General features: G+C 45.9%; 1 protein-coding gene across 1 annotated transcript in view; it reads right to left on the bottom strand.

Moving 5' to 3' along the window:
• LOC146813101 (putative DBH-like monooxygenase protein 2) overlaps positions 1 to 16938 on the bottom strand; it is a 138608-nt gene extending 121670 nt beyond the window's left edge. Inside the window, exon 1 of the mRNA XM_085620075.1 lies at positions 16591 to 16938. Within this exon, the coding sequence (XP_085476201.1) occupies positions 16591 to 16911 (321 nt within the window). The 5' untranslated portion in view covers positions 16912 to 16938. The remainder of the gene's footprint in view (positions 1 to 16590) is intronic.
• Positions 16939 to 22664: the final 5726 nt, after the last annotated feature.

Below are 22664 nucleotides of genomic sequence, written 5' to 3' on the forward strand. Positions count from 1 at the left end.
CCTAGTGACCTTCTATTAGTATAATACTATTAGTTTACTAGCAAAAGGAAGGTGGCTGATTTCCACTGTCATTTTATTATGATTGCTCCTTTCATTTTCTATGGTATTGTAACAATGCTGATGGTTCTGATCTTAACCATTTGTCTGCTTATGTTAGCCAAAATACTGCATCTTAGGACACGGTTTATAAATTAAACTCTTTAAACTTTAACCGGGTCGGTTTATTCTGTTGTGGACGGATATGAGAATAATAACGAAAAGGTATTTCTGATTCCCACCATTCCTGAGAATATTCTACGTCGCTTGTTCTGGGTTGTCTATACATTGGGACTGCCGAGCTAGATCTTGGATAACGAATGGGACACTAAGCTAGTCGGATAAGGGGTTCTGGGGGAGTTTGGTACACCACTATTCTGAGGTCCTGGGTTGCTGCGCATAGTTCTGTGCATAAGCAGAATCCCTGCAACATGGCGCACCAAACATTTCGTCTTTTGATTTGAAGCGCCTTAGTAGTGCTTATATTAGTCCACAACGCCCTCACTCTGGTTTCCGGTTGACGGGAGTGACGGTTTAACCTACCTGGGTTTCGATTAATAGGTTCCTTCAAGCTTGATTAAAAAGGTTGTTTTTCTTGAACCCTAGTGCCACACTGGATATCGTTGTTACGCTTTAGTGTGTCCTGATGGCGGTTGATATAGCCGCGCATAGTCGTGCACCTCTGCGCCGTAAATTGACGTATGGGGTGCCAGATGAAGGGATGGCTGTTATTTTTGTGGTCAGTGCTAATGCGTCATACCCGTAGGAGTTGTTTTACTCATGGGTGAATCTTCTGGCGGTGGATGACGATGCGTTTCACACCTATACTGCCACTCAGCTTCCTGCGGTCTATACCCCATATAGGACACAAGAAATTCCGATCTCTGCCTGGCAGCATACTATTTGGTTTAATGTCGCCCTTCCCCATGCGGTTGCACCTGCGAGAATGGGCCAGTTGTCTATTGCAGGGGCCACATGGCCGGTGCTAGCCGGATTTACGCCTCATCCCCGCTATCTCACGGTGGCGGTAGCGGCGTTGCGTGTGCTCCACACTGCCCTTATTACAGTACATAGGGCTTTAGTGCCGTACGTGTCACGCACCGTGCAGGCGGGGGCACCTGCTGTTGCGAGACAACCTACAGACCACCACGCAGTGGTTATTAGTCCTGTTATGGTTAATTCGGTGGTCGGCAAGCGCCCACCCGTAAGGATGAATTTCCTTATTGGCTTGCTGAGAAATTTGATCAACTGGAAGCAGTTTTTCCAAATACTACCCCTGTGGAGAAACACAGGATCCTCACCATTACTTTGCCTAAAGACCCGTCCCGGACATTGCCAATTGTGACAATTGGGGAAAGGTCTTTGCGGCGACCTATTTGAAGTGCTATGGCACTCCGTCTAAGTCTGTACTACCCTCCGTCATCAAGAAGGTTCAAGAGAACCATGGTGCGGAGGCGGCTATTGAATTGGGAATGAGGCTGGTCGACAGCTTCGATGTGGTTTGTTCCATGGTGATGGGCAACCTCAAAGGAGATGCCATGCAGTTCCAAGTTGGTAATATGCTGGAACTTGTGGATGTGAACGACAGGCCCAGGGAATTCACGAAAATTATTGCAAGAGCCTACAGAATGGTAGGTCATAGCGCCTTGGGTGTGAAGCCTACTGTGATCATTCCTGATGTAGTACAACAAACTAAGGTGAGTTCGTCTACTAAAGACGAAAAACCCAACTTTCCAAAGCAAAGTTGGAGAGCTAAGAAAGAGGGGAAACAGCAAAAGAAACAGGGTTCTCGTTCTGCCTCACCCGTCTGGTCGTCCAGTGACTGCACATATGATCTGCGCGATCGTTCTCGTATTAAGTCACCTGATAGATTCAGGTTTCTGAACAACGCTCTCCTCGTTCTTCACAGGATACATCGGCTTCACAATCCGGTGGCGGAGACCGTGGGAAAGGAAAGGGTGCTCAAGGTCGTGAGCAACCTCGCCAGACCGACGGTAAAGGCAAACAGGACGAGTCTGCACGTCAACAGCCCCCTTTTCAGAAAAAGAAAGTTGCTGCACCAACAGCGAGGTATGCCTCAGATGGTACGGACACAGCTTCGGAACCGGACATGGGCGCCAACGCTGCTAGACAGCGCGGCGGAAGTTACAGTAGTGCGGCAAGCACTGCATCCATATCTGGCGGTGACAGCAACTGATAAATTAATGTTGAAACTGCTGATACCCGCGTGGCTCCCCCTGAAAGACTGTTTAATTTTGCGTTGTATGTCACCCTCAATTAAAAGGACAATTTCAGAGTGTTTTTTTGGGAAAATCTGACCTCCGCCTATGATATTCTTTTGGCGGAGGCTGATTGGCCCCCGGCTTTAGTTTTAGATGCTCCGAGGGGAGGACGTGATCCTCCCGTCCTTTGGGCACACAGTGCCGACAGAACATTCTACTAGGTTGGCCGGGGAGTGGGCGCAGGTGCTTGCCCCTGCGTTGTATTGTAATCAGGTCGGCTGGTATAAATTCTCCCAACCATGAGATTACGTTGCGGTCCACGCCCCAGCCCCAACCCCAATATCCCATGTGTCGTGAGGCACGACCTCACGTCGCGTCCATCCTTGATCAATTGGAATATCAGGGAGTAATTGAAACATGTGTGTCACCAATGAATAATCCTTTATTCACTGTGACGAAGCCTGACGGATCGTACCGCCTAGTTTTGGATTAAACGGCACTTAAACTCACACTGCCAGATGTGCGCGGTGCAAAACACCCACGGTTCGGCTCTCGTCGATAGTCTCGTGAGAAAACGGTTTAAAACCACACTTGACATTTCCAATGGCTTTTACAGCCATAATCTGGCTCCTCTCAGTTATGAGTGGACGGCATTCACCTCGGGTGGCATACAAAAACAATTCAAAAGGCTCCCGATGGGCTATAAAAACAGCCCTGGGGTCTTTGCTGCTCGAGTGGTCTCTCTTGGAGATGGTAGACCCGGAAGCATACTTGTATGTCGATGACATCTAACAGACGACAAGTTGCTGCCACACCTTGCTTGCGTGGATAACAATTACTAGGTTTGCTGACTTCGGTTACAAGTTCAACTTTGCAAAGTCCCACATTGCAGAGTATACAGTTGTTCTTGGGGTGCGAACTCAATGAAGGTCGAGGATTGGCTCCGCACTTCCTTGAGAAATGCACACGCCTCCGTGCTCCTACAACGCTGAAAAAATTACAATCCCTGCTGGGCTTTCTGAATTTCGGTCGCACATACATTCCTGACTATGCCCAGCGTATCAAGCCACTTTATGCCTTGGTACGACCTACTTTTTCCAAATCTTGCTGGCTGCCGAAGCATTCTGCTGCATTACAGTTATTGCAGGCTGACCTTCTTGCTTCAAAATACTTACAAACGCGTGATAACCACACTAACCTTGTCATTAGAATTGTACCGGGTGCAGTGGGTTTCACATACTTAACGTTCAATGAGGGAGACACCGTCCCCATTGCATACAAATCACACCTGTACACTTCAGCTGAGCTGCGATTTTCCGCTGTCGATAAAGTACTGACAGCAGTTCAGATGGCGATCCTAAAAGAACGTGCGCTATCACAAGGGAAACGCATGCTGGTGGTGACACCATATCCTGCCCTTGAGGCAGTGACGAAAGCTAGTGTACCCAATTCTAAAGCTTTGCATCCAAGGTGGATACAGTGGGCAACTTCCTTGACTTTGCCAGACGTCACATATATCTTTGACGCGGCATTACAGACTCCGGAGTTCTTGCAGTATGAATTTGTTCATCCACCTCCTCTGACTTTGCGCCCGCTCGAGGATTACCATTGTGTCATTTACACTGACGGGTCTGCGCAACCCGCAACTGGATCAAAGCACGCCTATTCAGCGGCTTGCGCAATTGTGGTTGGTACATTCGTAAATGGTGAATTCCAATCCGATGTTGTGCATATACAGTCATTGGGTGATTGTACCGCGCAATTGGCGGAGCTTCGTGCTCTGGTGCTTGCACTGGAGTTTGCTGATCCTCGAGTCACTACTCTTATAGTGAGCGACTCGTTTCATTGTGTCCAAGCATACAACGACAATCCCCATTTATGGTCTCAGAATGACTACCATGATTCCAAAGTAGCACGATTAAGCATAAACTGCTTTGGGTTCGAGTGGCATATCTTAAAGAACGTCTGCCTCTTGTGAATGTAATTCACACTCTTGGTCACCAACATGTTGGCGTCCATGCTGTCAGTAACAGTTTGGCTGACGAAGCAGCAAAAACCGCAGTGGCAACATACTTAGTAGCAGCAGTTACAAGATCCAAAAGTAAGATAGATGAGGACATCTTGGCAGCAGTTGCTGCTACAGAGACGGGAAAAGGTTATCCGAAAGGTTTCCCCTTCTCGTTACCATTATCACTTAAGTCCCGATAACGTCCCGTTAGTAAGGATTAACAACGTTGGTGACAGATGGATTCCCAACGCGGACTGCAGACCATCTTTGATATCAGCAGCCCACGAGGGCATGGCGTCCGCGCATGCCGGCGTTGCGGCTATGGTATCTTTATTACAGCAACGTTACTGGTGGTTCGGCTTATACAAACAAGCGCCTATGTTCTTAATTGTGACATTTGTCAGCAGATAAAACCTTCATCTGTGGCGCGTCCACCACAAACGCAGTTGTATATATCCAATAAACCACTTGTTTGTGTTTATTTAGATCATTGTGGTCCTTTTACCTCTGATACTGCGTACAAGTACATCTTGGTTGCAGTGGATTCGTGCACACATTTTCTGTGGGTGTGGCCACAAAGGAGTGCTGATGCCCATACTGTCATCAAGGATTTGCGTGTCTTCGTTGGAAGTTGTGTGTGGTACTTTTCATTCTGATCACGGCCCTGCGTTCGCCTCTAAGGCGTACAAAGTAGCCATGAGAAATTTGAGGGTCCAAGTCAAATTTGTCTCCATACCGGCCTGAGGGCAATAGTGTGGTGGAGCGGATGAACCGTGACTTAAAGCAATCTTTGACAGCCAGGGTTTTAGGTACTGGCCGGAACTGGCTAGCCCACTTGTATGACGTGCACTTAATAATCTCCCTAGAAGGTCTCTGGGTGGGCGGACCCCATACATGATGCTCTTTGGCATACGAATGTTTGTCCCAGACCTTGATGGTCTAGACATGGTGGAGTTGGCCGCACCCTTTGACCTAGATGATCACTGTGCTGTATTGCAGAATCTTCAAGAAGCCAGAGACACTCTAGCGAAGGAACACGTACCCTCCACGTCTGATGCTGCACTTCAGATTCCGGTAGTGGGCTGGCTACCTCGAGTTGGTGACCTGGTCCATGAGAAGGTGGAGAACAAGAAGGAGTTCGGCCCCCCTTATCTTGCACCAGTTCCAGTGCTTGGAGTACAGGGTACACGTACAGTCATTTTACCTCCACTTCCTGGTCGCAAGGATAACAGGTACATCTCTATTGACAATGTCAAAGCTACAGCGAGTGGCCGATACTTCTTAGTAGGACACCAGCAGTATCTTGCCCTTCAATGCCGAGACATTCTGTTGTGGCCCCAGCTTCTAATACCTTGCCTGATGTTGCCGTCGAGATGCATACAGTTACTGGTCTTTTACTGCCACCAACGGCTGGTTGTTTGCCTGAAGATCCCGAGTATGCTTATCCTACAGAAGTCCCGGTGCCTCTTTTGCAATCAACCGCAATTAACCAGTCACATTCTTCCTTTGACTTCCATTGCCCCGTCGAAAGTTTCAATTTTTGTTGCCTGGTTCAAAAGACATTTAATTGCCCCTTGGACTTACATTTGGCTGGTGCACATATGTATTTTTTTGTTTATGTCCATTGGCTTTGTGGTAGTGTTTATTAGACTTACCAATGGACACTACCTGAAAGAAAGATCTACAATTTGTTTAATTGATGGAACTTTGGCCCCCCCACTTCTCGTCATATCATGAAAAGGGACCAGACATTAGTGAACATTACCGCCTGGCCTGTCCGTGATGGGATTGCTTGGGAGGCCGTTAAATTTCAAATTCATGGCCCCACTGAAGTAATTAATGTGCCGAATGGGTTTCGTGTTTCTATGGGTGATGTGGTTAAACAGAACATCCACTCGGATGATTGGGATGTTAAAGCCATTGAAGCACTGTTTTCTGATTTGAAATATTATGCTGCATTTGATGCTGAATATTTGTATTTAGATACTGCAAATTATGATGAGCAATTCTGCTATCAACATTATGGCACACACTTCCTGCACAAAGCAAATACGTTTAGAAATTTTGTAAATTACACACAATGGGAACACTGTCCCGCCGCTAGGCTGGGCAGCTCCGCCACGTTGGTGAACAAATACACTTATTTTTCTGATTTCAGTGTGTCAAACCCGGCCTCCTTTTATTTTAAGGTAGCGCCCGAGTCTGCTTCTAAAGTTAGACTGACACCAAATTGTTGTATTCCAAGTCCTTTATGGATGAATTGGCAATTGGAGGATATGATCTATGGAAAGCTACTATCGATCTTAAATCGGTTTGGGGTTCTAAACCATGGCAGGTACAGGGTACGGAAGCTTTGCATCGTTCCTGTCTTATCCCGAATCATATGTTATTTTTAAATTCCTCAATTTTTCCAGACCTGTTTTGGATTAAGTGCTAGTAAAAAATTAAATTCTCCCTCAATTCCGGATCTGGGTGCTTACCCTGGTTGGGGTAATCATACAGATCTTCCCCTTGCTAAGTTGCAGACATACGTGTCCAACACATCCTTCAACATTTCTGATTTGAATCCAGAAGGGTGGTTGGTGTGGCAGACAAGTTCAGATGTCTGTCAACATCGGTTTCTTGGTTTCAGGCAGGGGTATACACAAGTAAGTGTGGACCCCCGTTTTGAGTCTTCGCACACTACTTACTCCGTGGGGAAGTTATGCCAATCCTGGCTGCAACATTCTACCTTAGCATCTGTTAAACTTCATTTATCAAAATTAAACGACAAAATAGATTTGAATGATTTTGTTAAGGGTCCTGCTAAGGGCAGGTCCAAAAGATGGGTATATGCCATTTACAACGAAGTTTGGAAGCTGTCACAGATTGAGGCTGCATCCAGATTACGAGCTATTGATCAGGCCAATATGGAGAAAGTATTGGCTGTAATAGATAATAGCATTAACACCCTGTCTTCATACCTTAGATAATATTGTATCGTCTGTGTTAAACATTGTGCAGGATGATTTGTCTGTATTGTATCATGGTCAAAATCAATTGCGTTCTATTATGCAGTTTGCATGGACGTTGCAAACGTTAAAGGCAGGGAAGGTCCCTTGGAATTACATGAATGTTTCATCTTTCTTCCTCCCTTTTAATTTAACTGCAAAGCAACAGTTCATGTCCATGAAAGATGCTACATACTCACTACTGCACATTGAGAAATTGGAACCTTTACCCTTCTGTTGCTGAATTAAATTCTGCTGTGTGGCTTATTCACGGGTTAATCACGTTATCTTTTACCCTGCTTAAGTTCAGTTCGTGCATGAAACATTATGCCCATGGCAGATATGAACAACTTGGTACTGCCTTTCTGCACGAAGTTTGGTCACTCCCTTTCACGTATAGATATGTGAGAGACGGTACAGAGGTTTATTTGAAAGGTGAGGAGTGTAATTCCACTCCAGATCACTGTAGTGTGTAGGCACATTCACTTACATGGTGCTTGTAATAAACACGCCCCTAATTTAGCTTGCATCCTGAAAGGGATTCCGGTGCCAGTTATAACACCGTCTTTTACGCTGCTTGCTAACAGTAGTTATTTGCTATTAAATAATTAAGCTTGCTGTGGGATGTTAGTGGGAATTCCTTACATAGTAACTGTATCACAGCGAGTAGTTTGCTGCAATAACGTCCTTTTCCCACCTCCGCATGGCCAGCTCGATGTATCCATCTGGCCTTCTATTCCAACCTTGAAAGCAGAGTTCAACAAGATGAGCAGAATAAGGGCTCTATTGTCTCAAAAAGAAGTCGCGTTGACTTCATCCCGTGAAACATTTGTCCTTCACGTAGCTAACACGCACGGAAGTACAAGCTCTTTTGAATACGGATCTCCCACTACATTTTGGGACCCTGATTCAGACTATCTTTAATGCCTCGTCAACAAGTGGCCTGGTTCATTTTTTTTTTTTTAATTGTGGGCTCCGGCCTCGTGACCTCCTTTCAAACTATTTTTGGTGTGATCCCCGCATTTTTTCATTCTATTTTTTCCAGCGTCTTCGGAGGTCTCCCTTTGCTTCTAGCCCTCAAAGCTAGGGTACTTCTATTGATTTGCGTGCTGCGCAATGGCTGCACAACTTGCGTACCAGGACAGCATGCCCCATCTGCGTAACCGGATGCTTGAATACTATGGCACTTTACCGTTGGCGACCTTAAGCAGCGCCTATGGATTGTCCTTCCGGTTTCCCTTCTTTACTTGTGTGCAACCTGTCTTTCATTGCCTAGATTGTCCATTCCAATGGGCTCTGGATTTGTGCTTGTCGTCCTCTGTGTCTCCTGCCCCGGATTATGATCAGCTAATGAGCCCCTTAGTGGTTCATGAGTTGGGACGGTTCTGGAATCGGGATTATGGCCTGTGCAGCTGCGCATGGAGTCCTTGGGAATTGGGACATCGAAAAGGCTGCTGCTGACTTCTTAGAAAGTCGTTATCTTTAAGAACCAGCCTGTTGTCAGAGTATGGTGCTTGAGGCTCCATTAATCGAGGAACACGTGTGTTCCTTCCCCTTGCTGACCTGAATGGCAGATAATTTTGCGGAACGTTCCAATGATTTCCTCTTGGAAGCTGTTGCAACTTATTGTGCCTACACCTTGATGGATTGACTTTTTGCCCTCTTCATTTCATGGTGCATCCATCGAGGTTATATTTTTCCCTTTTTAGAGGTTTTTTTCTCTACAACATCATTTTTATTTTTATTTTTTTCTTCAAACTTTTTCACTTACCTTATATGGACTTACAATTCATGCCCTTGGTTCCGTTGTATCAGAATTGAACTCTGCGTTCTTGAAAGTGCGCCCCTAGTGGTTAGTGGTCCGATCAAAGGGGGGGGTGTAGTGATGATACCCATCTCCCTATGTACAATGCTAAGTTAGCACAACCGCGTTAGATGTTAGAAAGCCATCTTGCCGCTTCTGCTGCTTTTGCACGCGACACTGTTGTCACATGTTATTGAGAAATTCTTACTCGACTTTGCTTCACATGAGAACTGTCTGTTGTTTAACATCCTTAACAGTGAGCAGCGACCTTGGTCTGTACATTGTGTAAAGAACCAGTCTGGGTCGCTAGACGGTGCATGTTGTTGTGTTCAGGTTGATCGTACCACTATTTAGCCATAACATGCACACAGCTGCAGATACCTGAAAGACTAGTGCTTTTTAATATTGCAGTGCAGCACGTTTTAGTGTTAGTCGGCAGAAGAGTGTTCCCAGGAGAGAGCCTAGCTCATCCTGTGATGTGATTCCACTAAGCTGATCTATACGGTATGGGGTTCCCCATTCAAGCCTAGTGACCTTCTATTAGTATAATACTATTAGTTTACTAGCGAAAGGAAGGTGGCTGATTTCCACTGTCATTTTATTATGATTGCTCCTTTCATTTTCTATGGTATTGTAACAATGCTGATGGTTCTGATCTTAACCATTTGTCTGCTTAGGTTAGCCAAAATATTGCATCTTAGGACACGAGGTTTATAAATTAAACTCTTTTAACTTTAACCGTGTCTGTTTATTCTATTGTGGACTGATGAGAATAATAACGAAAAGGTATTTCTGATTCCCACCATTCCTGAGAATATTCTACGTCGCTTGTTCTGGGTTGTCTATACATTGGGACCGCCGAGCTAGATCTCGGATAACGAATGGGACACCAAGCTAGTCGGATAAGGGGTTCTGGGGGGAGTTTTTGGTACACCACAATTCTCTGAGGTCCTGGGATCCTGTGCATAGTTCTGTGCATAAGCAGAATCCCTGCAACAGTTTCACATTGATGACAGTGCACTTCAGCTACCATTGTGGAATCCTCTACTCCCCTGCCCTCTACTCCCCTTGCGTTGTTGCCCTCTTTGCCCCTGTCCTCTTCTCCCCTTGCGTGGTTGCCCTCTTTGCCCCTGCTCCACAGCACACTGGCATATCAAGGGGAAATTAAGAATGAAGAAGGCGCATTGTTGCCTCTTATAAGACATTACCATGAACTTGCTAACACGTATTAGCCAGCAATGTATGCCAACTCACTTCCAATCTATTAAATACAACCCTTTAAAAAAATGTGGAAGCCAAAACAGTATTAAAAACACATTGTGTCAAGCCTAAACCCTCACTCTGAGCACAGATGAAAAAAGAAATGGAGATCCCCTCCGCCATAGCTCCATCCTTGGACACTGCCTTCAATAAAGCCAAAGAAACTCCATCTCTCAAACAATAAATAAAATGCCCTCAGTGACCTCTTCACCAAGAAGAGTAACATGGCCAGGATCCACAAAAAGTCCTAAACGTTATACCACACCAACAAAAAATAACTCATGAGGAAGGGACACCCTTTAGCTAATCTGTGAAGCCCTTGTGATGCTCAATGCAAGAGCCTTACAAAGCCTTGTTGCTGGTGCTTGACTACCACCAGTGGCTGACCCAATCAACAACCGACCTCATAATAATAGCCCTGAAAACCACATGCACTATGAGAAGCACACCAAGATCCATCAATGTCGATGTGTGAAAAAAAAAAAAAAAAAAAAAAAAAGAAGTTGGGCCATATTATCAAGGAACGGCGATAATGGGATTGATACTATGCCCTAGAGAATTCCCATAGAAGCCCAGTTTCTGGTGTGAACCTGGGATTCTATAGGAATTCACAAGGGCATATTATCAAGCCCATTATCGCCACTTTAGCGGCAGTTTCCTGCCGCTAAAGCAGCGATAATGTTATTGCCGTTCCTTGATAATATGGCCCTGCATGATTTATGTCCCTTAAGGGACAGCTCTGCTTGTGAGACATGAAACTTTATCGTTTATTAAATATGATGTAGCTCTTCCGTCTAAAAGCTAACTGTACAAGCTGTGTATAGGAAATCTGGTTACTTATTGAGGGGGATGAAACTTTACTCAAGCAGTAAACAATCTGTTAGGGTGAGGCAAAAGCTAATCCCGAATTAACCTGTGGTCAACCCTCTTGTAGCTCGGCAAACAAGCAATTGCTATGCAATAGGTCTCGCATTTACACTAGTTTCAGCTATTGGCATTGTAAATGACAATGCTTTATTTAGGTTTTAAACTCAATAACAAAAATAAAAGGCCTTATTTGCCATGTCAATAGCTCAAACTTGCATAAATGTGAGACCAATTGCATTGCAAGTGCTTGTTATTTTTTTTGGTAGGCAGGGGGAGATTAAGTGATTTGTCCTGCATCTCAGGATATTGAGCTGGCGCCAAGCTCTAACCTGGTTCCCCAGCTACAAAGTCAGTAGCTCTGACCGTTAGGCCACATCCTGTGTTACATTACGGGGGTTCACTAGGCCCATTTCTGCCTTCCAGGAGGTGGGGGTGGTGTGTTTTCTATAGCAGGGCCCTACAGTCAGAAAGCAGCAATTTACAGAGAACCAATTCCTAGTAGCAAGCACTGAATAGAAAATGTGCAGTTTATTATCGCCCATCTTTTAGTGGATTTATTTAAACCTCGGATTACTTATTGAAAAAGAGTTTAGGAGAGAAAGGCAGGGGAGGTCTTTTGAGATGTTCACTCTGGAAGCAATAAATAAACGTAAACATTGAGTTAAAACACTGTCCTGAGAAATGGCATATGCCCTTTTTAGGAGTATCAAATATATGCGTGCGCATACGTGCGTGCCTGTGTTTTATGTATAGTTTCGTAGCAGGTGTGTCAAATATCACAAGGTGCAGGATGTAGAAGATAAGTTATATGCAGGACCAGGTTAAACCATATTACTAAAACTAGGATGTGATGGGGGGCATGACCTGGGCCCTTTGCACTACACCAAATCGCACGATGGTTTACACAATTTTTACTGTTTCAAGCACATCGATATGAAGTGATCTGCGCAGAATCTCACGATGTTCCCGGCAAAGCCATGATTGCACCGCAGATCTCCAGGTTCCTAACTCTGCTTCAAGACACTAGCCCGCGTCTACCATTTAAAGCAACTCTGCCACTTGACAAACCTCGGGAGATCCAGTAACTGCAGAGAATTAACAAGTTAACTCCCAAAACGAAACACCATTTCCTCTGATGGCCAGGAATGTGTATGTTCTGTGAAAGTCAAGTCCTATCCAGCAAGAACAATCCAGTACTACTTTTTTCTGATTCCAGTTCTCTCGCTGCACTCTAGCGCTCAAGTGCACCTTTTGTACTATATGTATAGCACTTTCCCATTTTGCGCATACCTTCTGAAACAAACAGAAATCAAACGTAGACTTTTTTGTCTCAGTGTATAAACACTGATTTTCTGGGCCCGAATTACATGCACGGCCTAGGTGGTACTGATTTTTACTGAGGCGCTATTTTACATAAGTGCGATATTAAATAGGTGCGCTATATAAAAATAACACCGTGACTGAAAAGGCAAGCTGAGATCGAGCGTGCAAAAGTGAAAGGTGCGGTGAGAGCGCTCAAAAGTGAAGAGACGCCGTGCACGTGTCAATGTGCTGTCCACGGTGGGAGCGCTCGAAAGCAAAGAGACACCATGTGCGTGCCAATGTGCTGTCCGGGGGCAAGCTGATAGAAACGCCATGAGCGTGCACATCTCCTGTCCCCCTTCGCCCACCAAACCGATGACAATAGGTCTCGCCAGAGCGAACAGCGCATGCGCTGCATCGCTAGGCGAGACTTAAAAGGAGACAGGCTTAACTTAGAGGCAATGTGTAAAGTAGTTATGCAGCACTTCAAACCCGTAACAGTGCAACACAAGAAAAATCCCATACCAATGTAGAAAAATAGCTTTTAAAAAAAAAATCCAAAGTTAAACCAGCATTGGCCAATAGGTCTCGCCTTTGGGAGGTGTAAGTAGTTTGGCTGTATATGAGTCCATAAGTCATAATTTGCAAAGTGTTCTGTAAATGAAATATAAGTACCCACCGGTAGCAGTTTACTTTTTTACTGTTGTGTAGTTGAAGGCCTATTAAAGGGAGGTTGTTTTGGCTACTATTATGTATTAATAACAGTAAAAAAAAATGGACATTGTATTCAAAAGGCAAATATACCTTTATTATAAACACTATTACATACTATGGTGTAATTTCTAAATATTTGCAATACAATCTGAAATTATATTTTATAATGACAAATTGATATCATAACATGCAGGGCAAGGCTATTGCTTTATGAAGGGGTTGCCATAATAGAATATAAACCAAGGCAATTGTTTTTGTGAAGGGGTCACACGGCGTGGAGACAGGGGGTGCATGCGAAGGAAAGAGCAGAGAAAGGGGCCCATTACTAGAGGGGAGAGCAGCGGAATCTTTTTTTTTTAAACGGACACGCTGAAAGGAAATAGGAAGAGAGGGTGTCTCAGGGCGTGGAGACAGGGGGTGCATGCGAAGGAAAGAAGAGGGCAGAGAAAGGGGCCCATTACAGTGTAGATTCACGGCACTTTATTTAAGGACAAGTTATTGAAAACAAACAAGGCCTGTGTATTCATTTCACAATTCATTAGACAGTTATGTTTTAACATATCTAAAAAGGAAAAACACTCATCTTTGACATTATTCAAGTGTACCATAAAGCAAAAAAAAACAAAAAAAAAAAAAAAACAGTGCATCATTACTCTTAAAAGTCAAAATGGTGCAATAGACACAGAACAATGAGTTATCGATTCATGCTTAACAGTGAAAGTGCTCAACAGGTATAACAAATACATGTTGAAAAGTGCAGGTGCATTTAGAAGCACATATTTATAGACCATTCTTTTAATCAGTCCAATGTTTTTAGCCAGAGGTTTTTTTTCAAACATGATCCTCTTGGTGCTCAAAGGGGTTTCAGAATCATCTAATATGGATGGAGTCGTAATTTCTCGCCGTCTCATTCTCTCCATACGGTCAGTATGGAAGTCCTCGGGCCCAAAAACATTGGACTGGTTAAAACAATTGTCTTTAAAGGAGTGTTTTGGCACAGTCCCAAATTTACTAGAGTGGCAAACAAGGGAATGGGTCCAAATGCTACGCCTCCCCATTTGCGGTGTAACTAGGAGAAATGTTTATTTCTCCTCATTTTTCCCCTCTTCCTACATGTGCTGCATTCTGCAGCACACTGAAAGGGTACAAAGCCTCAGGGTTGTTTTCGTGCGGAAGGTGTTCCTTTGCGCGCCAGCGACAGAGGGAGGAAATGCACAGTTTAAATGTTAAATGTGGAGCAATCCTGCCCCCTCCCTTCCACGCAGCGCAGTGCAACAATGTGGCTTGCTGTGTTGAGTTGCCTGTAAATGTTATATATATATGCACCTTACAAAAAGTACTTCGCGAGCATGAGACCAGTGCAAGGCAGGCTCGCTCTGTTCAAGGATGGGAAGGCTTGTACTCTAACGTGTAAAGTGGATTTGAGATTTTTATGCTTAAAAACTTTATAACTAATATATATGCCTTACATGACGAAGTGGTAGTTATTATGATACCTACCTAGCTACCTTTGTATGCGACACGCTGCAGGCCTTACACAAGGTAATCCTATATCTACAGGTTTCTCTGGACAGATGTGGCTGTCCTATGGTTCTTGTCTTCTGCATTGAATTCCTTCGACACAAAGAAATGCTAATATATGACTTACCAATGTATGCCTCCCAAAAACGCCTGGTGAATCGTGAAAAAACAGTAAAGTAATCCTTCATGATAAAACCACTAAAGTATAATACGCCACACATGTAACAAGCTCACAGCAAGCGGCAGGAAGCGGTGCACTCAGCACTCACGCTGCTGGGGACAGAGCCATGGAGGCACTGAGAGCGTTATATGGGAGCCATTACCTCGAGGTAAGTACACCTTTACATTGGGAGGGTTACATTTGGGGTGTTTACGTTACATCATTTAAATTAAGTGCTATCTTTAATGATAAATACAATTATAAGCAAATTTTATTGGTTTATTTTCCTTATTTTTTAAGTACTCTAATTTGATAATTTCCCTTTTGCTCGCTCCCAGCAACATGAACGATTGTGGATGCCTATTAACATGTATAAGTAAACACACTTTATGTAAAAATTTATATTAGGTTTCATTTGCAATTAACTTGATATTTTAAATTATTTATGTGACATTCTTTCCACATTTATTTCACAAGAGTCGTTCATTGGAATTGCAGTGCTTGCCACCGCGCACCCAAGATGATGGAATGTAGCTTTTTTCGAATTCCGAATTGCACGGTAGCGGTCGGGTGTAAATCCGCACAGCAAAACATTGCCATGTGGTAACACGACAGCAGTACTGTGCAATTACGAGTTGAACCCCAAGGAATGGGAATAACAATGCGAGACCGCATTTACCGGTCTTTAAACCACATGGGATTCCCAATAGCATATGTTTTAAGGAATGCATTCACCGCCTGCTTTGTGCAGGTGGTAAGTGTATGTTGTAACCTGTCTGTGGGAGCAGGGGGCTAGGTCATGCTAGTAATCACATTTTCTCCATATTTAATTAAGAGTGAAACAAGCCAATTTTTGCCTCAAATATAGTGTCGGCGTCCATCTGAACAGTAGAAAATCCATGTAATCGACTGCTTTTAAAGTTTGGCTTGAGGCCCACGTCATTCACACCTACTCGAAAAATCTTTGACATAGCAGGGTGGCAAAGTGAAATTACTGTTCTCAACACCCATTGGGCTCACCGGGCTTCAGCCCCCCCCCCCCCCGTCAGCCCGGCTGAGACAGCCTCGCGGGCTGGCGTCCATCTAATTGCAGCCGCACCCGAATACGTCACAGGCCTTTAAAAGACCATTTACTCGTTAATGAGGCTTTTGGTGTGTTTTCGCCCCTTCTTACAGCCACTCTGCCTATGGCTGGAAGACTTAGCCCCCCCCCCCCCCCCCGAAATTTGGCTCTAGCTGCCCGCCTGTCAACTACCCATAACGGGCCAACATGAATTTTGATCCAAGGTCACCACTGCTGTTTTCCGTCACCAGGAGCCTTTAGACCCCCTTTGCCTCCCTTTCATTATTTATTTAACAGAGTTTTATAAACAGCGCGAACTTGACCCGAATCGGGTATCAGAGCGCTTAACATAGCATTTTTTGTCAGGCACGGGGAGATTAAGTGATCTACGCTAAGTCAGAGGATGTTCAAGGTCATTGCCCAGACTCGAACCCAGGTCCCCAGATACGAGGTGGACCGCCCTGGCCGGTAGGCCAACTCCTCTCCATGCTGTTGTCTGCATTCTCCTGAAGCAGAGGGGTGTCTGCAAAGGACTGCGTTCCGAAGAGAAGTCCGAGGTTAAGAGGTTGATTCACTGCATTTTAATATTAAGATTTTGAGCCACCAATCCGCACTTTAAATACAAAGATGTCCTTGCACTTACCGCAAAATAAGTCGTTTGAGCTGACGAGGATGACACTCCACCAATCACAATGTCTGCTCCCTCCATGCCCCCGCTGGGGCTCAGTCCGAAGCCCACCCATCCGGTGGTCCGCATCTGAAGCTCAAACGTGATCTCTTCGGCAGTCTTGTTGAAGTCCCACCGCAGGAGAAACGCGCCTTCAGTGTCCAGCCCCTTAGAGAACCGCAGGCTGGCCGGCTGACTCACCGCAAAGGCCAGCAGCGAGAGGAAAAATACTGCTTGGCGACTCATGTCTGTGAAGTTGGCCTTACGGTAGTCCCCTGAGAAGCAACCAGAGAACATCACCCCCTCTCTGTACTGAGGACCCCTGCACACAAACCTGCTATTTATCGCCCCCTGGTGGAATGCAGCTCCCAAGCTCCACCCACAGTCTTCTGTGAGGCGAATGAGATATAAAATGATGCAGCACGTGACCCGGGACATCAGCCTGACCTTAGGGCGCGCTCGTTTATAGTTCTTTCCAGCAGAGAGGCCTTGGAAGCTCTTGAAGAATGTCCATTGAACTCCCTTTCCACCAAGGTTGTCTGGAGTTACGGTATCATTTTCAGCGCTCAAAACCTGGAATCCCTTCGCAGCGCTACCCATAACTGGTCAAAGTGAACTTTGACCCTGTGTCACCTCGCATAGGAGGGCCCTTTAGGCACTTTCTGCCCGCCGTTTCCCAAACAGTGCTCTCCTATGCATTCCCCTAAACCAGAGGTGCTGTTTGCCAAGGACCATTTCCTGGAAACAGTCATATTTTCATAAAATCGTGTAATATTAAGATTTTTTCCCGCTAATCCATACTTCAATTACACTGGTGTCCTTGCATTTAGCGTTAAACAAGTAGTTTGCGCTGACGAAGGTGATACCCCACCAATCACAATGCCTGCTCCCGCCATAACCCCCCCCCCCCGCCACCCCTCCACCCCCCCTCCGGGGCTAAGTCCGAATCGGGGGACCTCAGCGCACAACACTGGAATTTATCACCTAATGGAGTTATCAGGTGCGGACCACTGCCTTCTTGTGACACACACAACAACGCAACGCTTTAGTGTAACACAAACACATTGACCAACAATCACCAGGGACATCAGCCTGGCTTGAAGGGAGACGTTGTTTTAAAAGTGCTTTCCAGTAATGACATTCGTGGCCTTTGTTAAACATTCCCAGCATTCAAAACCTGGAATGGTTTCACAGGATGGCCCTGCACTGGAGCTGCCATTGTGCTGTCCTCTTCTCCTCTGTCCTCCTCTCCCCTCTTCTCCTCTGCCCTCTTCTCCTCTGCCCTCTTCTCCTCTGCCCTCTGCCCTCTTCTCCTCTGCCATCTGCCATCTTCTCCTCTGCCCTCTTCTCCTCTGTCCTCCTCTCCCCTCGTCTCCTCTGCCATCTGCCCTCTTCTCCTCTGCCCTCTTCTCCTCTGACCTCTTCTCTCTGCCCTCTTCTCCTCTGCCCTCTTCTCCTCTCTTCTCCTCTGCCCTCTTCTCTCTGCCCTCTTCTCCTCTGCCCTCTTCTCCTCTGCCCTCTTCTCCTCTGCCCTCTTCTCCTCTGCCCTCTTCTCTCTGTCCTCTTCTTTCTGTCCTCTTCTCCTCTGCCCTCTTCTCCTCTGCCCTCTTCTCCTCTGCCCTCGTCTCCTCTGCCCTCGTCTCCTCTGCCATCTGCCCTCTTCTCCTCTGCCCTCTTCTCCTCTGACCTCTTCTCCTCTGCCCTCTTCTCCTCTGCCCTCTTCTCCTCTCTTCTCCTCTGCCCTCTTCTCTCTGCCCTCTTCTCCTCTGCCCTCTTCTCCTCTGCCCTCTTCTCCTCTGTCCTCTTCTCCTCTGCCCTCTTCTCCTCTTCTCCTCTGTCCTCTTCTCCTCTGTCCTCTTCTCCTCTGCCCTCTTCTCTCTGCCCTCTTCTAATCTGCCCTCTTCTAATCTGCCCTCTTCTCCTCTGTCCTCTTCTCCTCTGTCCTCTTCTTCTCTGGCCTCTTCTCCTCTGTGCTCTTCTCCCCTGCCCTCTTCTCCTCTGCCCTCTTCTCCTCTGTCCTCTTCTCCTCTGCCCTCTTCTCCTCTGCCCTCTTCTCTCTGTCCTCTTCTCCTCTGCCCTCTTCTCCTCTGTCCTCTTCTCCTCTGCCCTCTTCTCCTCTGCCCTCTTCTCCTCTCTTCTCCTCTGCCCTCTTCTCTCTGTGCTCTTCTCCTCTGACCTCTCCTCTCTGCCCTCTTCTCCTCTACCCTCTTCTCCTCTGCCCTCTTCTCCTCTGCCCTCTTCTCTGCCCTCTTCTCCCTGCCCTCTTCTCCGCTATTCTCCTCTGTCCGCTTCTAATAGAGGCGCAACTAGAGCCAAATTTCGGGGGGGGGGGGGGGGGGGGTAAGAAAAAATTTCAGGGGGGGGCTGAATATATATATGTTTTAAAATATTTTTATTAGGTACTTTTTATACACATACAGGACATACAGGACATTTGTCTGTCGGGGTCGTCGCCCTTGGGTTACATGTTATATCAGTTAGTATAGTGTTACCTTTAGGTCGGCTCCCCCATTACTAGCTAGCCTCATATAGTGAAGAGGGAGTTCCTAAAGTGGGAGTGTACAGGATAGGCTGGAATAAGTTGAAGGAGAAGGATAGGAAAGAAGCGCGACCGCATACTTTCTGAAGCTTAGGTAGTCCTTTAATTCAGGTCTTTGCCTTGGTATCTGACTGTAGCTATTTCCTATGGCGGGTCATAAGGGACTAGCGCTTTGTGTAGCGCTTCCCATAGGCCTCTGGAAGACGCCTTCCACGGGGTGTGTTGCGTTGCGAGGTTGTCTGCTCCTCTAAGGTAGGTGAGCCAGTTCTTGTAGGATATTTTTGAGAAGTCTTTCCAGTTGTTCAGCACGAGTTTGTTTGCCGCTGTTAGGAGTAGGTCCAGTGGTTCTCTCTCTCCCTCTGTGGGGAGGTCTGTTCGAAGGAACGCTGTGATGAGGGAGGCAAAGTTCCTGGTGATTTTGCACATAAAAATATTGTCTATAAAGTCCATAACCTTATGCCAGAAGATCTTGAGCCGTGGGCATTGGAAGATCAGGTGTTCTAAATCCCCCCTCCCCGTGCCACAATTCCAGCACGTTGGGTTGTCTCTTAGCCCTAGTGTGAGTAGTCGGGCGGGGCTCCAAAAAGTTTTGTGAAAGAGCCATAGTTTGGTTTGGGCGAGAACAGGTGTGATTTTATTTTGTGTGGCCGATGCCCATATCCTTTCCTTCTCCTGTTCTTTTATTGGGGGATGTGAGTGTGTGTCCCAGTATCCCTTTGTTTTGTTATTCAGTTTGTGTTTGAGAGGTCTTAGTGTTTTGTATATCTTCGATGCTTGGTGGCCTAGTTTGTTTATGTTCTTTACATATTGGATTATCGAGGGCGTGGTGTCTTTTAGTTTTGATTTTGTCATGGCAGTCTTTATTTTTAGAAACCTGTACCGATCTAGGTCTTGTAGCTTCAGGGGCTCTTAAAAGGGGTGAAACAACAGCAAGGCCTTATTGACATGCAAATGGTCTTTTAAAGTCCTGTGAAGTGCTCGGGTGCGGCTGTGTGTGTGCCCGGGAAGCTGTCTCATCCCGGGCTGCCACACACGATGGGGGGGGGGGGTTGAAGCCCTTTGAGTCCAATAGGTGTTGCGCGCACGGCTTCTAATCTACCCTCTTCTCCTCTGTCCTCTTCTCCTCTGCCCTCTTCTCCTCTGTCCTCTTCTCCTCTGTCCTCTTCTCCTCTGTCCTCTTCTCCTCTGCCCTCTTCTCCTCTGTCCTCTTCTCCTCTGCCCTCTTTTCATCTGCCCTCTTCTCCTCTGTCCTTTTCTCCTCTGCCCTCTTCTCTCTGCCCTCTTCTCTCTGCCCTCTTCTAATCTGTCCTCTTCTCAACACACAAACAGAACAGCACACTAGCGTGAAATTGTTACCTATTATTAGTAAATGAATTATGTGGGGTTACTCCATGAAAATAATATTTTCCACCTGAGGAAAGTTAAAAAATAAAGTATTTAAATTTCATAATTATATTTACCCAACTACATCACTGCTGAGCTGTTATCAATCATATAATTCTGTGCTCCATTTTCAGTATTTCATGCACATTTACCTCTGTCTCCCTTACACAAACATATCCTATCTATTAAGTCTGGCATTTGCTTGCAATGCCACCAGCCCTGGCACCAGAACAGGTGTCACCTGCCAGCATGCACAGCCTGGAAGCCCAGCTCAGTGACTACCTATGGCGGAATGTTCACAAGCTGGTGCTTATCAAGGTCATATTGGAATCTCCGTTTGGGGGAACTGTTGTCATGACGTGTCCCGTGTGGGTGTTTGCTAAGTTGTCAGTGTTTCTGAGTTCACTACTGCACCAATAGTTTAGGTAACTTCACTATTATTCGGAATTATGCCTTTCCTGCTTGTGCAGAAAATAACCTTACAGCCCCTTGACAATGCTCCACCTCTACCTACCTCTCCCGCCCTCCCCGATCCCCCCCTCGTGCCCTCCTCCCGGAATGAGGTTGAGCCCAAGACAATGTGCGCTCATCGAGGCTATCTCAGGACTTCCCCACCTCAATGACGCTCAGCACACTGGGCTCTCTGAACATTTATGTTGGCCTGTGCCTTTCTTATGTGATTTCTGCTTAAATCTGTTGTAATGCGCTCCGATACCCTCGGGTCTGGCCAGCGCTATATAAAACTTTGTAATAAATAAAATAAATAAAAACTCTGTTCTAGAGCCGCGCTGCAGCATGGTAGAAAGGGATGAAGAGACCCGCCTGATCCTATCCCAAGGTGGGGCTTCGAGACACGCGCTGATGCGGTTCCTGTACAGTAGGCCCTTAGTAAATTCAAACATGGGGTTTTAGACGCCGAGTGATAAACCAAATAGGTTGTTTCTCCAATATGACTATATAGATTAGCTCCGTTGTGTGAGGGTTTGCTCTGCTGTGCGGTGTGGTGGTTTGAGGCAGAAGTGCTAGCGCAGCTGAATATGTAATTCACCTTTTCTTTGGTGAATGAAGGGAGATTTATTTTATTTATTTTTATTTTAGGCGTTTTATATAGCGCTGGATGGACCCAGGGGTATCAGAGTGCTTTACAGCATATACAATTATGTGCAAATAGACGGTACAGGTAATAGGTAGAGCATGAAGGAACCCGCCGGGTAGGGAACAGGGGCAAAGGGGAGGAGGGTTCAAGACAAACCAGACGAACATCCGAGCGTATTCATTGTTCAATTAGTTCGTACACAGAAAGCTTTTTTGATCCGAGACAGTGAGATGATGTGACTGTACCTTGCATTTGTACTGATGTGCAAGGACGGAGGTGTGCTGTATTCTGGTGGGCCTGTATCAAGTGAGCTATGCTGGAATATCCTGTGTCTGAGTGTTGGTGTCTTGTACTTGGTACCAATAGGTCTTCAAACTGGAACAACAAGTATGGTCACCCGGGGACTTGTTCTGCTTGAAGCTCGCGTTGTGTCATGTCAGCCGTTCCTTTTACCTTTTTATGGTTGCCATCCATGGAAACCACTTGGATGCTCTCCAGGCCCAAAACAAAAAAGGAATTTTGAAACAGAGCGAAAACATACAAAAACATGGGACTTTTGAAACATGTGCAGCGGGAGAGCGAAAACATAAATAAACAAGGGACTTCTGAAACTTTACGAAGTCCCTTGTTTATTTATGTTTTCGCTCCCCCGCCACACAAGTTACAGATTGAAACAAGGGATTTTTGCAACATGCTGGAAGGGAAGACGCAAAGAGTTGCTGTGTTCACTGCACGTGCAAATTTCCTGAAAAAAGTGAGTGGAAAACACAGGAAATGCAATCGGAATGTAAGGGTACATGTAACATGGGTGGTCGCCACAAACTGAACAAGTATGTTAAGAGTGGAAGGCCCCACCTGAGCCCCGGCTCTGCTGAGATGGACCATAACCGGCGAAACCTTGTGCAATTTGGTGCCGCCGAACACGCCGCAGCGGCCAGGATAACAGCGACCTTCTTCCACATGGCGTGAGTGCGCGCCAGCAGGCACAGAGACAGACAGGCAGACGGAACAGTGGTGTGTGCACATCACTTC

The sequence above is a fragment of the Triturus cristatus genome, chromosome 7 (genome assembly GCF_964204655.1).
Source record: "Triturus cristatus chromosome 7, aTriCri1.1, whole genome shotgun sequence".
Classification (NCBI taxonomy): Eukaryota; Metazoa; Chordata; class Amphibia; order Caudata; family Salamandridae; genus Triturus; species Triturus cristatus.